The 13513-nt window shown below is 49.8% G+C and overlaps 5 protein-coding genes across 5 annotated transcripts; 2 read left to right on the top strand and 3 right to left on the bottom strand.

Moving 5' to 3' along the window:
• Positions 1-12: 12 nt before the first annotated feature.
• PEX2_087190 (CE1 family esterase) lies at positions 13-1131 on the bottom strand (the record flags this gene model as incomplete). The annotated part of the gene is made up of 1 exon (XM_016745989.1): positions 13-1131. One exon carries the CDS (start codon positions 1129-1131, stop codon positions 13-15), a length of 1119 nt encoding a protein of 372 aa, XP_016601594.1.
• Positions 1132-1932: 801 nt separating this feature from the next.
• On the top strand, positions 1933-2892 carry PEX2_087200 (U1A/U2B'/SNF family RNA-binding protein; the record flags this gene model as incomplete). The annotated part of the gene is made up of 4 exons (XM_016745990.1): positions 1933-1973; positions 2029-2035; positions 2123-2429; positions 2498-2892. 4 exons carry the CDS (start codon positions 1933-1935, stop codon positions 2890-2892), a joined length of 750 nt encoding a protein of 249 aa, XP_016601595.1.
• A 285-nt stretch (positions 2893-3177) lies between these two features.
• Positions 3178-4374, bottom strand: PEX2_087210 (H(+)-transporting V1 sector ATPase subunit D; the record flags this gene model as incomplete). Its single annotated transcript, XM_016745991.1, has 8 exons — positions 3178-3416; positions 3468-3508; positions 3566-3575; positions 3637-3685; positions 3739-4064; positions 4124-4134; positions 4192-4304; positions 4360-4374. 8 exons carry the CDS (start codon positions 4372-4374, stop codon positions 3178-3180), a joined length of 804 nt encoding a protein of 267 aa, XP_016601596.1.
• Positions 4375-4676: 302 nt separating this feature from the next.
• PEX2_087220 (mRNA splicing protein SYF1) lies at positions 4677-7395 on the top strand (the record flags this gene model as incomplete). Its single annotated transcript, XM_016745992.1, has 5 exons — positions 4677-4718; positions 4777-4893; positions 4958-5011; positions 5066-7077; positions 7134-7395. The coding sequence occupies 5 exons, from the start codon at positions 4677-4679 to the stop codon at positions 7393-7395; spliced, it is 2487 nt and encodes an 828-aa protein (XP_016601597.1).
• A 642-nt stretch (positions 7396-8037) lies between these two features.
• On the bottom strand, positions 8038-13146 carry PEX2_087230 (SEC7-like, alpha orthogonal bundle; the record flags this gene model as incomplete). Its single annotated transcript, XM_016745993.1, has 6 exons — positions 8038-8394; positions 8474-8856; positions 8916-9022; positions 9077-9465; positions 9526-9871; positions 9929-13146. 6 exons carry the CDS (start codon positions 13144-13146, stop codon positions 8038-8040), a joined length of 4800 nt encoding a protein of 1599 aa, XP_016601598.1.
• Between the last annotated feature and the right edge of the window lie 367 nt (positions 13147-13513).

Here is a 13513-nt window from a genome sequence, read left to right on the forward strand (position 1 = left end):
ATACCGTGGAACTTAGATACCAATCGAATTAATAACAACAGCTGAGAATATAAGATACAAAGCATGGAAGGACATGGGGTGTGAAATCTCCGGGCTTTGGTTGTGATGAGTACCATTAGTACTCGTAGGTGTTGAGCCAGTACTCGTGCTCGTGCTAGTACTTGTCGCGCTAGGCTTGCTCGAGTGATCCTCCGCAAAGAAGTTAAATATGTACTGAGTCGCATTGAATTCAGACTTGCCCAACGGGCACTGTGCAGCATTTCGGATATAGTCATCATTGCCAACAGTGCTTGGCCAGCAATGGCCATTGTCATTCTCACGGTAGTGCTGAACAATACCTGTCAGCCCGTTACAGTCCCAAGAAGCATGCTTCACAATCGGGTCATTAAAGACAGTTATGTTGCTGGTTGGCTGCGAGTTGTTCGCACAACCATTTTGGGCCGCCCAGGCCTGCAGGATATCAATGACAGGCAGCTTGGATTCCCCGTCGCCATCGATAGGCGCTGTCGTATCAATCGTTCCATGGAATTCCAGGAAAGGATACCCTGAATCCCGCTTAGCGGGGGCGCAAGGCCCCACACCCTTAATATCGTCGGTATCGTACCAAGCCCCACTAACAGCCGCAAAGGCCGCAAACCGGCTTCCAACTGTGGCGTTGCATGCAATGACGCTGGCAAAACCACCGCCATTCGACTTGCCCGCTGCGTATACGTTGCTCGTGTCGATGCAGAGGGTTTCTTCCAGGTGCGTGAGCAGATCGTTGGTGAAGTCTAGATCGTTGGGGCGCGACGTCTCTGCAAAGGGGTTGGAGAGCCAGTAGCCATTCTGGCTGTTTGGGTAGACGGCGATTCCGTTGGGGTTAAAGAATGGGTTTGAAAATTGTGACAGAGATTCTTCCTCTATCATGTCACGCGATGCCCCGTGGAAGGAGAAGTATACCGCTGTTGGCGTGTCCTTGTCATAGTTGGCGGGAATGAACAATCTGTATTCCCGGTCTGAGTCTGGGAGAGTGAGGGACTTGCTTGAGCCTGCTTTTGGGTAATTGGAAGGAATGTCTTCGCCGCAGCCTGGTGTTTTGGCTATGCTTGTGCCCGCGAGGGCTGCGAGGGATAGTAGTGATGTGAGATACATATTGTTTGGGCCCAGATGGCCGGCTAGTTTCTTGATGAATACATAGTCTGGGTTTTGGAGGGGATTGAGAGATACGAAATAAACAAGTACGCAACCCCTTAGGCTGAACTAGCAGAACGGAGATCCGTCTGCAGGTCTCAGAAAGGTGGACCCCAAAGCACATGCCAAGACTCCATAGCCACGGGTGTCCCCTTCAGAATTATCTTATCTTTTCCTTTCAAACCTTACATTTACACCCAACGCTTAAATATTGGCCTTGATCTACCTGATCTACATAAGTCCACTTCAAGTCCACGCGTATACGGAGTATATACCCAGGTACGGAATTTTACTTTTCTATTAATAAAATGAGAGGCCTGATCGACAATACGCAAAACGCAAAGTTGATGATTAGAAATGTAACCTTTGGAACTTTATCATGCCTTATGCATAAATTGGGCATCAGCCATACCAAAATGGGAAGACCTAATTAAAGATAATAGGTGCACAGTCCCATATGGAGTAAATGGATACAAAAAGCAGGGTGTGTGTGGGGCACTTGCGTGTGGCAATTGGTAAAAGATAAAAATGAACTTGGAACAAAAAAGAAAACTAAAAAAAGAAGTGCATCATCCGTGAATCGAACACGGGCCTCGTCGATGGCAACGACGAATTCTACCACTAGACCAATGATGCTAGTTGATGTATAGTGGCCCACAATTATGCAACATATCTCTATTTTACACCCAATCTCATCTCCTCCGCCTCAAGTCAACCGGAAGCTCGACCTCGTTGGTTTCCAGAGCTCCAACAATCGCAAACATGGCAGCCGTCTCCGCAGCTGGCATTCCTCCAAATGCCACGTGAGTACTATACTATATCTGTGTAATCTATTCCCATGCTAACAAGTCTTTGCAGAGTATATGTGCGCCTGTCCCTCCCCCTCTATCTCCATCATATCACCACTCCGCTCCCGCATTACCATACTGACGGATTCCTTTGCGTTGATTAGGTCAAGAATCTAGACGAACGAATTAAGGTTGACCAGTTGAAGCATGCCCTGGAGGAGATCTTCTCCGAATATGGCACCATTCTAGAGGTCGTCGCAAAGACCAACCTCAAAGCAAAGGGCCAGGCCTTCATCGTCTTTGACAACGTCGACTCCGCGACCCGCGCTATTGAGGATATCAATGGCTTCGATCTCTTTGAGAAGCCTATGGCGCTGGATTACGCGAAGACACCTAGTGATGCAACAGTCCAGCGGGAGGGTGGCAGCGACGAACTGGAGGCTCACAAGCGGAGACGCTTAGCTGAGAAAGGTACGTTGAACAGACGCTGGCGCACCATATGCAAGACTCAATCCATGCTAATAATCGTCCTCTTACAGAGCGCAAACAAGCCCACGAGGCTCTCGAAGCACAGAAGAAACTCAAGCGTCCTGCTGCCGCTGTCGAACCTGCACGCCCAGCCAAGACCACCAAAGGTGCCGGCCTCAAGCCCACCACTGCTGCCACAACCGCTGTCGTTCCCGACGAGTACCTCCCACCCAACAAGATTCTGTTCTTGCGGGAACTGCCAGACGACGCAACCCAGGAAGGTCTGTCTGCTATCTTTGGGCGGTTCGAGGGATTCCAGGAAGTCAGATTGGTGCCTGGGCGCAAGGGAATTGCATTCGTCGAATACGAGGCCGAGGCTGGAGCAATCAGCGCCAAGGAGGCTACGTCGGGCATGCCTATGGGCGACCAGGGCAAGGCGATTCGCGTTACCTACCAGCGACAGTAGTCGTGGGTGGTTTGTTGCACCCTACAAAATATCCCGGTCTTGTTCTTTCTGGCGTTTGGAAGGTCTTGTCTCAAGTACATGTGTATTAGAAATCCGGAGAGCTTTATCACTGTTCTCTTGCTATAGCAATGCGTCAAGATTGCGTATCACATGAAGTTCAATATTTCCTAAAGTAGATGAAACGAGCCATAAGGCTAAAACGAGTATGAGCATACAAAGTGGTACATATCGCGGTCAAAGAAGACGTCAACAAGAAAAGAGTATCAATACGAAACAAATAGCAGTCTAGAAAATGACATCGTTGTCTTCCTGTTCGCCCAGGACATCTACCGTCTCTTCCTCTTTGGCGAAGATAGCAGTAGCATCAGGTACCTTTGGGTTTGCTGCTTGCTCTTCTGCTGCCTTTTGCCGGGCCGCGAGGAGCTCGGCGTCCGCGGCGGCAACGTCTCTCTGCTTCTTGCCTGAAACCTTCTTCAGGCGGTAGAATTCCTCTCGGTCGAGCTCATCGAGTTCGGAGTTAATGTCTTTAGAATGGTTAGCCTGTGCAAGGGACACTGGAAGTAGACTTTACAAACATTTGAGAGTGTTCTCGGTTCGAGGAATGATAACATGCTCACTATTGAAGATATGTTAGTATCCTGCACAAGGACCGAATGCTGAGTTCTAATCTTACATCGCATTTACTATATCATGCAAGTTAGTTACCAGCCGTAAGCCGCCACAATCCATGAGAAATTGACTTACCTCTTCGATTGACAACCTTGATCACCTCATCCAGAATGAGGAATGCAGTCTGGTACAATTGGTGAGCGATATCCCAGTCCACTGCATAGATACAATGCATACCTGTAAGCTTGCCAGTTCTACCAATGTCTCCACGGCCCGTGCGTATGTCTCCCGACAGCGTTGAATCTGCTGTCCTCCCTTTCCTAGACCGGTCAGGCCGAAGTCATTGACGCCATCCTGCGTATAGCTTTCGAATGTAGGTAAAAGGACACCGGAGACGTTCTCTTGCTTGGCTCGCACACGGAAACGAGCCTGCTTGGCGGACTCCTGGATCTGGTAGCCGATATCTCCGCCTACCGCATAGCTCACTTCGGCCAGCGAGAAGGCAGCAATCTGCATGACTCGACCCATCTTTTGTTTGGCTTCATCGATGCGGCGTGTAATGTCTGTCGAAGAATGATTAGCACCTTGATAAGGCGGGGAACGGGAATGTGTCGCATCATACCTCGGAAACGTCTGTCGGATAGAGGGTTAGCATATCTCTAACGAGCAATATAGACACAGAAATCTTACTTTGTTAGAGCCTCACTCTTTCTCTTTAGTAAACTGTGGCCAATCTCCGCCCCCTTCAGCTTGTTCTTCATCAACCCCAATGATTGGCGAGTTGGGAATACTGGCTCTCGGCCCTGAACAGATGTCAGATGAAATCAATATGAGATTCCAGTTCCACAATAAACTCACCACAGCGCCGGACATGATTGCGGCAGAACAAAGATCACAATATAGTCCTTGTTGTTTAGCTAGAGCAACGCGGCCACATTGGTATGACGCCGATAAAGCTCCACCGCCCACCTGATACAGATTAATCACGTGCCACGATCAATGTGGGAACCTCATCCGTCAACAGGTTTGGCTTTAAACGCGCACGCTAGCAGCTTCTTGTTTATGCAATTTTCCTTTATGCTGACACGTTGATCGTGTAATTGGATTTCGCTCGACTGAGTGGCGCAATGCCAGGGACGCTTTTGCCCCCGAGATCCCACCGGCAGCACGCAGAGATGGATCGACCATCTGCGTCCCGGCCGGACCTCTACTTGATCGTAAGTTTTGAACCATTGGACCGTTTGAACTTGAAGCTTACTTGCATTTCATCGCTAGACTGATCAAGACATCATCTACGAACAGGATCTGCTTCGCGATGCTAGCAGTGTCAAGCCATGGCTTGCCTATATCGAATTTAAACAGCAAAATGGCACGCTCTATGAGCAAGCATTTGTATGTTCTCACCCACCACAACCCAGTCGCGAAAGATCATCACTAATATAATGGCTTTTACCAGGTCATGGAGCGCGCTTGCAAGCAATTACCGCGTTCATACAAGCTCTGGAAGATGGTAAGTGACATTTAAGAAAAAAGTCAAAGTCTCTGCTTTTACTGACTTTCCTAGTATCTGGAGTTCCGAACAAAGCACTTGAAGGGCCGCAACCCCACGGTCTATCGCGCCGAATACCAGAAAGTTAACGCACTATTCGAACGAGCGCTGATCCTTCTCAACAAGATGCCGCGCATCTGGGAAATGTACCTCTCCTTCCTGCTCCAGCAGCCCATGGTGACCCAGACTCGACGAACCTTCGACCGTTCCCTTCGCGCTCTGCCGGTAACACAGCATAACCGAATCTGGAGACTGTACAAAGGCTTCGCTCGGTCTGCTTCCGGTCAGACTGCTATCAAGATCTTTGCTCGGTATATGCAAATTCACCCCGAGAACATTGAGGATTACATAGAGCTTCTCGTTGACAACGGTGAATATACGGAAGCCGTGAAGAAATTCATGGATATTCTCGACGACCCACGATTCAAGTCCAAACATGGCAAGGGTCCATTCCAGTTATGGTCGGAGATGGTTGATCTTCTAGTCTCCAAGGCCAAGAAGATTGAGACCGGTCCTCAGGTCGGAATTGATGTCGACGCCATCCTCCGGAGTGGTATCCAGCGCTTTGCCGACCAGAGAGGCAAGCTATGGGCCGGGTTGGCCACATACTGGATCACCAGGGGCAACTTTGAGAAGGCACGGGATGTCTTCGAGGAAGGAATCACTACTGTCATGACGGTTCGTGATTTCACCCTGATCTTCGACTCCTACGTCGAGTTCGAGGAGTCTATCATTGGAAGCTTGATGGAAGGCGCAGCCCTCCGCTCTGACAAGGGCAAATCCGACGAGGATGCTGACTTTGATCTTGACCTCCGCATGCTGCGCTTCGAGCAGCTGATGGACCGCAGACCATTCTTGGTGAACGATGTACTCCTACGCCAGAACCCCCACAACGTCATCGAATGGGAAAAGAGAGTGGCACTCTGGGGGGATAACAAGGAAGAAGCCGTCCGCACCTACACAGATGCTATTGCCGCAATTAACCCCAAGAAAGCACTTGGGAAATTCTCCGAGCTTTGGGTTAATTATGCTAGGCTTTATGAGAACGGCGGGGACATGGATACTGCAAGAGTCATTTTCGACAAGGCTGTCAAAGTTCCATTCAAGTCTGTGGCTGAACTAGCAGAGACCTGGTGTGAATGGGCCGAAATGGAGCTGCGCGCCGAAAATTTCGACAAAGCGGTCAATATCATGGCGAAGGCGACACAGGCACCGAAGAAATCGACGGTGGACTACTTCGACGAGACACTGTCTCCACAGCAAAGAATCCACAAGAGCTGGAAGCTATGGAGTTTCTATGTTGATCTCGTCGAGAGTGTTTCGTCTCTGGACGAAACCAAAAAGGTCTACGAGCGGATTTTCGAGCTTCGCATTGCCACACCCCAAACTGTCGTTAATTATGCCAATCTCTTGGAAGAAAACAAGTACTTCGAAGAGTCTTTCAAGGTATACGAGCGAGGCTTAGATCTTTTCATGTATCCGGTTGCATTCGAGCTCTGGAACTTGTACTTGACCAAGGCTGTGGACCGACAGATCGGTATTGAGCGACTCCGAGACCTGTTCGAGCAGGCCTTGGAGGATTGTCCCCCCAAGTTTGCCAAGTCTCTGTACCTGATGTACGGCAACCTAGAAGAAGAGCGCGGTCTCGCACGACACGCGATGCGGATTTACGAGCGTGCAACTCGGGCAGTGTCTGACGAGGACCGCTTCGAGATGTTCGAATTCTACATCACAAAATCGGCCTCCAACTTCGGCCTCACCTCTACCAGACCGATCTACGAGCGCGCCATTGCCGCATTGCCCGACCAGGAGGCCAAAGAAATGTGCCTCAAATTCGCCGAGATGGAGCGACGTCTTGCCGAAATCGATCGTGCTCGCGCGATCTATGGCCACGCATCTCAATTCTGCGATCCCCGGACAAACGCTCCATTCTGGCAGAAGTGGGAGTTATTCGAAGTCAACCACGGAAACGACGATACTTTCGGCGAGATGCTTCGTATCAAGCGAAGTGTTCAAGCTCAATACAAGTATGTGATTCCCACCAGCATAAATCTAATGACACATTTTCTAACCTTATCTACAGCACCGACGTCAACTTCATTGCATCGCAAGCCATTGCCAGAAGCCAACAGCAACTGCAGACAGGCGAACAAGGCGAAGGCGACGATGATCAACGGCGCGCAGATGCCATGGCGGAATTGGAGCGTCAAGCTCGTGCCCCAGTTGGCTTCGTGGCTGCCAGCAGCGGTCCGGAGGGTGGTAGCCGTCCTCCACCTGCTGGCCAAGAGCCAGCTACTGCCGAGGCCAACCCCGACGCTATCGATCTTGACATGGACGATGAATAGATGGAAAACTTGACGTGGGTCATTTTGTTAAGAGAAAGGGAACATTATATGAGGATTTTTTTTGCTAACTCGATCTCATCTCTCTTTGTTCTTTTTGTGTCTCGTCCGTCGAATTGTATGTTGTATACTTGCTATCTTTACGCATTCTAGTATGAGTGTTTGCGATTGATCGCCACCTCAGTCCCTTTTGTCTGCTCCCAGCACACTGCATCTCAAATCATGACTTCTTTTTTCCGCTTGTTAACCAGGGGCCTTTAGTCCTCTCTGATTTTCTGTTCGATGTTTTATTCTTTGTCTTGGGATACCTGATCCAACGTGGCGTTCTAGTGTTGTATCTGTATGTGTATAGATTGCCCAGAGGAATGATAAACCTGTGTCGCAACTAGTCTAACTCGATGTGTTGCAACTACGAATGTCTATTCTATTGGTGAATTCTAAGTGAGTCTTAAGTTGATACGAAACCAGCCTTGACATTCGCATATCATAGGTACAAAGAAAGTAAACAGAAACATGGATAGTCTTCTCGCACGCAGCGCCGATCATCAAATCAAGCTATATCTACACGTGGAACATAGACCCCGGCGCTATTTGAAGGTAAATGTGAAAAGAACAGGGGAGTCAAGAAATTAAGAAAGATACTCCTTAGGAGGTAGGTTCCCTTGCCTCTTGGGGAGTTTGGCTCTCGGCATTAGCAGCCTCCTTTGCTTCCTCGCTGTCTTGTCGGGACGCAGTATCTTCGCTCCTCTGCTCTGCCTCGCTAGCCTTGTCTGTCTCACGGGGCTGCTCTGGGGATGAGACGGCAGAGTCCGGAGATTTTTCGGGCTCGTCAGGAGTATCGGGGAAGACCTCTGAGAAGAGATCGGGCAAGAAGCGGCCAAGGCGTTTGCGGGTCTCGACCCAGATTTCCTCTTTGCTTGGGTCTTGGGATGGAGACACAAGATAGCCTCCATCAGCCATTACAAGGAGGATATTCTTTAAGCTTTCGGGGACTGCTTCTGCCTACGAGATTGAGAAGAAGATGTGTTAGATGGGAGTGGTCTTGATAAACTTGACTCATCCGGTGGAATAATGGACTTACCAGACTATCGCCCTGACCACTGTTCATCATGCGGTCAAGGATATCCAGGATCCTGAGCCAGAGGGGGAGCATACCCGTCCGGTTAGGAAGCTGGTCAAGGAAGCGTAGGAAGATCTTGCAGACCAATGTTGCGGCTTGGAATCGGGTCTCGCTCATGCCAACAGGGTCGGAGTGATAGACCTCTGGCTTCAAAAGGAGTAGGACGAGAGGGAATAGGACTTCATCGAAAATGCTAGTCCACTCCTTGTCATCGCTTGAGATCAGTTCAGCAGATAGAAGAGATCGCTGCAGCGTGGAAATAGCATGGTGTCGAATATCACGACATGGGTTGATGCATTGACCGGTCAAGGACTGGAAGATGGGCGACCAGTAGGCGGCCCAGGCTAGAAATTCGCATATTAGAGACTCGCTGCAATACACACGTCAAAGGGCTGGTCGTTACCTTCGTTTTCCTCAAGGTGAGATTGTTTGATAAGAGCCGGGACTCGCCCAGTCAAATGATAGATCAGGCCGATTGCCTTGACACCGCGAGTCACAACTTGGTTCTCACTATGAAAGGAGAGATAAGTATCAACACTTAAGAGAGTTGCAGGGTACCCTTACCTCGACTTGGATTGCTTGACCCCCTTATTACGGCGGGCCTGGGCATCTCTGTGTCGTTCCTCGATAGATCCAACACGCCCGGCGCTGACGAAGTCGTTGGCTAGGCTGACTACGAACTCATAGTTGTCGGCTGTGATTATATCGGGCATCGACTCAACAATGCTTTGTAGAAGATCAAAGACAAGAGAAGCGACTGCCTCGTGCTGGTGAAGTCTTTGCAAAATAGACCAGAAATCCGGGGAAATTGTGATCTCGTTTCGTAGACGGCCTGTATGAGAAATGCACCTGGCAAGACCCTTGACCGTGGCCACAGCCACGGTTTCCAAGATATCCTGGTCGAATCCAGAAATAGCGTGGAGCACAACAGGCACCCGCATGAAGTGTTGATCCTAGAGTGTTATCAGTACAGAAGCACACATCATAGCCATAGGGTACAGGAGATTACATACATGGCTCAGTCGCAAGAGATTTAGGAGGTAAGAAACAACGCGAGACACAGTTAGCGGATGGAGGTTCTTCGCATCGCGCACAAGTGTTTGAAGAGTTGTTGCCAGGTTTTCACCAAGCACCTCCAGGGTCTTTTCGTCACGAAGAGTGAGCACCGTTGCCAATTCCAGAACGAATACCATTGAAGGATCGTATTTGGGCTGGTTGGGATCAGCTCTGCTGTTGGCAGCTCTCGACGTTGGTGTCGGGCGTTCGGGTTTTACGACAATGACTGCTGGTGCGTTCTCCTCGGGAAGCAGAGACAGCAAAGCCTCCACAAGCATCTCCAATGAAGACAGGGGAAGAGATCTGCGAGAGAAGTCAGCATCATGGCCACAAGCCATTCAAGGAAACAGTTTTACTGACTTGATATTCGTTAATATTTCGGATATTGAGCACGCAGTCACACAATCCACTGTGCAGAGTGTGTTGTCGAGTTCTTCATCCGAAGGCTCAGGAGGGTCGTCTGCCGCATAACTTGAGAGGTAAGATGTGAATGCAGATAAAATTCCCGTATCGTTGCTGCGTCCATCCCGGTCAACCACCTGTGATGGAGGCTGTAGTGGAATTGGCGAGATTTCAAGTTCAGAGGTGATTTTAGCATCAAATGGCGGGATGAGAGAGTTGATGAACAAGTTACTCAAGATTCGGACGATATGCTCCCAGCCTTGTTTGACAGTTGCCTCATTCGTTGAGAGGACTCGGAAAAGCACCACAGTTGCCAGTTGTGCTCTGAAGTCTCGGCCAAATTTGACAGCTAGCTCGCTGACCATCACGCTCTTCTGGCCTACCTGGACCTCTGTGTTGAGCGCTGTGCTTGGAGGTTTGCTAGTAGCCAAAGTGCTAATCGATGCAAGGGAGAAGACGATACGGTCAAACGCCTCAGTCAAGCCGTAGCGGGCAGCTATCTGTGCACACTGATCGAAGCCATTGACCACCCGAGAATATACTGCATCATCCGATGCAGACATGAAGACATATGAGAGCGTCGCAATCACTGGTTTCCACGTAGCCGCAAACATTTCGGCATCATACATGTTGGTCTCTCCAACTATGATGTCGCCAGCAGACGCAGACTTTAGCAATAGTTCCTTCCAAGCATAGTCAAACGCATGCTTGTTTTCGTGTTCATCGGGCAGAATTATTTCGTTGTTCTTGATAGACTCGTAGATATCTTCGAGGAATTCCTCCGCGAAGTCTCCACCCCCGTTGACACCTCGCAAGTTCTTAGCGAAACCAACGCAAGTCATACGGTTTTGTGACTTCACGTTGCGGTTGTAAAGTTCGGTGTTCAGCATGATGATGGCGTAGGTCAAAATGTATAGTGCGTCTTTGTCGGCGATGCCATCCGGCTTTACCTTTTCAACGTAATGCTCCGAAAAAGTAGTCACAATTCGCTCAATAAGCGGCGATTCGCCGGGCAAACGGAATGAACTGAGTAGTTCCCGAAGGGCTTCAACTGCGCTACGCCCTGAGAAGTCAAGAAGGTCCACAAATGCCCCCAACAACTCCTCGTTGCCACGTTTGGAGATGTACTCCCCAAGAACTTTCTTCGATAGACGTGTAGTTCCCTTCAAGAAGCGAGCGACTAGAACAGGATTCTTCGCATCCTCAATAACACCATGTTCCACAAGGAATGCAATTCCCTTCTTGGGGTCCTCATTGAACATCTGTGCTCCCTTGATGATGAGTTTCTTGGTGTGACGTTGTTTCTTCAAGCTTTCTTGAGGAGGGTAGTCTCCTTGAACCGGTTCGTCATCTAGCCGGTCATGAATGAACTGCACATAGCCCAAAAGAGCATCGAGACATAATGGGGGTACATTTGTAGTGCTCCAAGTTGCAGAGTCTGGGATAGCATTGCGAGAGAGCAATCCAATCATATCCTCGCACAGATCTGCTCGGTCCACATCACAATCATAGTTGACGAAAAGCTCAACCATAAAGCTAGGTATGCGTGACAACATGCCAATGCTCTCTACCATTGCCTCTCGAGCTTCGGGCCTTCTCGCCCCACCTTCGAGTCCCAGTTTCTGTCGGTCTTGAACAGGAACAGGTGTGGCTCTTCCGCTATTGGCCTGCGAGGCCGGCTGTTTCACCAACTTTGGTGATTGGGGAATGCCTTCGTAGAGCGATGGGTCGATGCCAGGCTCTCGCGGTATTTCCACGCGAGGGTGCAAGCAGGCCACTAAGTATGAAATATAAAGTTCCTGCTGTAATTTCAAAACCGGCCGGCAAGTCGATAACAATGTGCCAGCCACTCTCAACGATCCAGTCAGAATAGCCATGTGTTCTGATCTGACTAGCTGGAAAAGATATCGACAAAGATCATCCCTGGCCAGAGCAGCTAGACTAGGATGCCGAGCAATGGAGGGACCTGCTACCTCCAAGGCAACATCAATAATTCGAAGTGCCATCACACGCATGGAGTCGGTATGTTGCCGGTTATGAGGGTCCAGCAGGTCGATCAAGACACGGAATAATTCTTTGATGGATGGTAAAGAATAAGGCTGAAGCTCCGTTTCAGGGTCATCATGTGGACTCGGCGGTGCAGCTGCTGCTGCGCTGCCATTTCCTGCCTGCTCAGGTGATCCCTCTCGACTGGTACTGTGCCGTTCTGCGGCTGCTGTGTCTGCGCTGATGGCTGACAGGTGCTGCGATGTGACAGTATCTCCATTAACCGAAGGATCCATCTTCAGACGAGATGGAGGGTCCTTTTTTGTATCTTCGCCCGCAAATGGATCCGGTCCTACGGGCATTTCTTGATCAAGATGCGACAAACGCATGAAGATCACCTGGCACATTTTGACCATGGCCATTTCGGCGGATCTCCGTAGAACCTCTGACAAACGACCCTGGCAGCACATGCTCAACCCAGTTTCCATCATCTCACAGACGCTCTCGTCACCCAAAAGTTCACCTTCTGGCCGTGAAAGTATGCCCTCCATCAACTTCAAAATTCTCAACAGCACGATCTCGTCCGCTGACGAGTCGCTGGCTTCGAATCGGCAGTGTGTAATGGCAGCCGAGAGTAGCTGCATTGCGATGGGGAGCCGCGGAGAATTCGGGTTGATAATATTGTACGAGAGGAACTTGGTAATGGAGACCAAGGCGATGGAGGTGATTGCGGCAGAGGTCGAAGAGGAGCGAACGACCTGTAAGAATGGATGAAGCAAAGCTGGGGTATCAAAAGTTCGGATATCTTTGCAATCTTTCAGATCACTCCGCAGACGTGTGAAGGCCGATATCAATGGGTTGTCTTGCATGCTCTTCCCCTTCTTCCCTCGCAGACCCCACCGATTGGCCAGGGCATGATCTTCATCAGGGCGAGGTGTCGATTGGCCAGTCCTGCGTGGGCCTGGGCTCGATGGTGCAGAGTTATCCCGCTCATAAACACGAGAAGCTCCATTGCCGCCCAAGATGGCGGAAACCGAGGAGTGAGCCCAGCGGGCATGCTTGCGCATGGACGAGGTGACGGTGATACATTCAGTGGTTACCAAAGCCACCGGGTCGATGGCAATTGGAAGGGAGGCTGATTCCATGGTGGTATCGAGCATCACAAGAGATGCTCGCTGTTGTGACACCATTTTGGAGGTCAGAACGAAACAGCTGGTCTCTTGATCATCATACTGCTGCTTGCCTTATCGAGCCTAGCGTCTTCCCCGCCTACTCACCGCCTACGACAGGGGCTGTACTGCACATTACCACTTAATCAGTATTAAACTGATAGGATTGGATCAAATTCTGTACCGATGGGGTATTACAGTACGATCTGGTATTGGGCTCCATCCATGGATCCAAAATGTTTGATTTCGCCTTTGTTGACATCCTTCCATGCCAGTTCAACATTATATGGCCAATATGGACAATGTACCCATATAGTTACACTATAAAAACTTGAAATAGCAGGTGAAAGGACAATAAGAAGCTCGAAGTACATCATGTATGCATGAA

The sequence above is a fragment of the Penicillium expansum genome (assembly GCF_000769745.1).
Source record: "Penicillium expansum strain MD-8 chromosome Unknown contig294, whole genome shotgun sequence".
Classification (NCBI taxonomy): domain Eukaryota; kingdom Fungi; phylum Ascomycota; class Eurotiomycetes; order Eurotiales; family Aspergillaceae; genus Penicillium; species Penicillium expansum.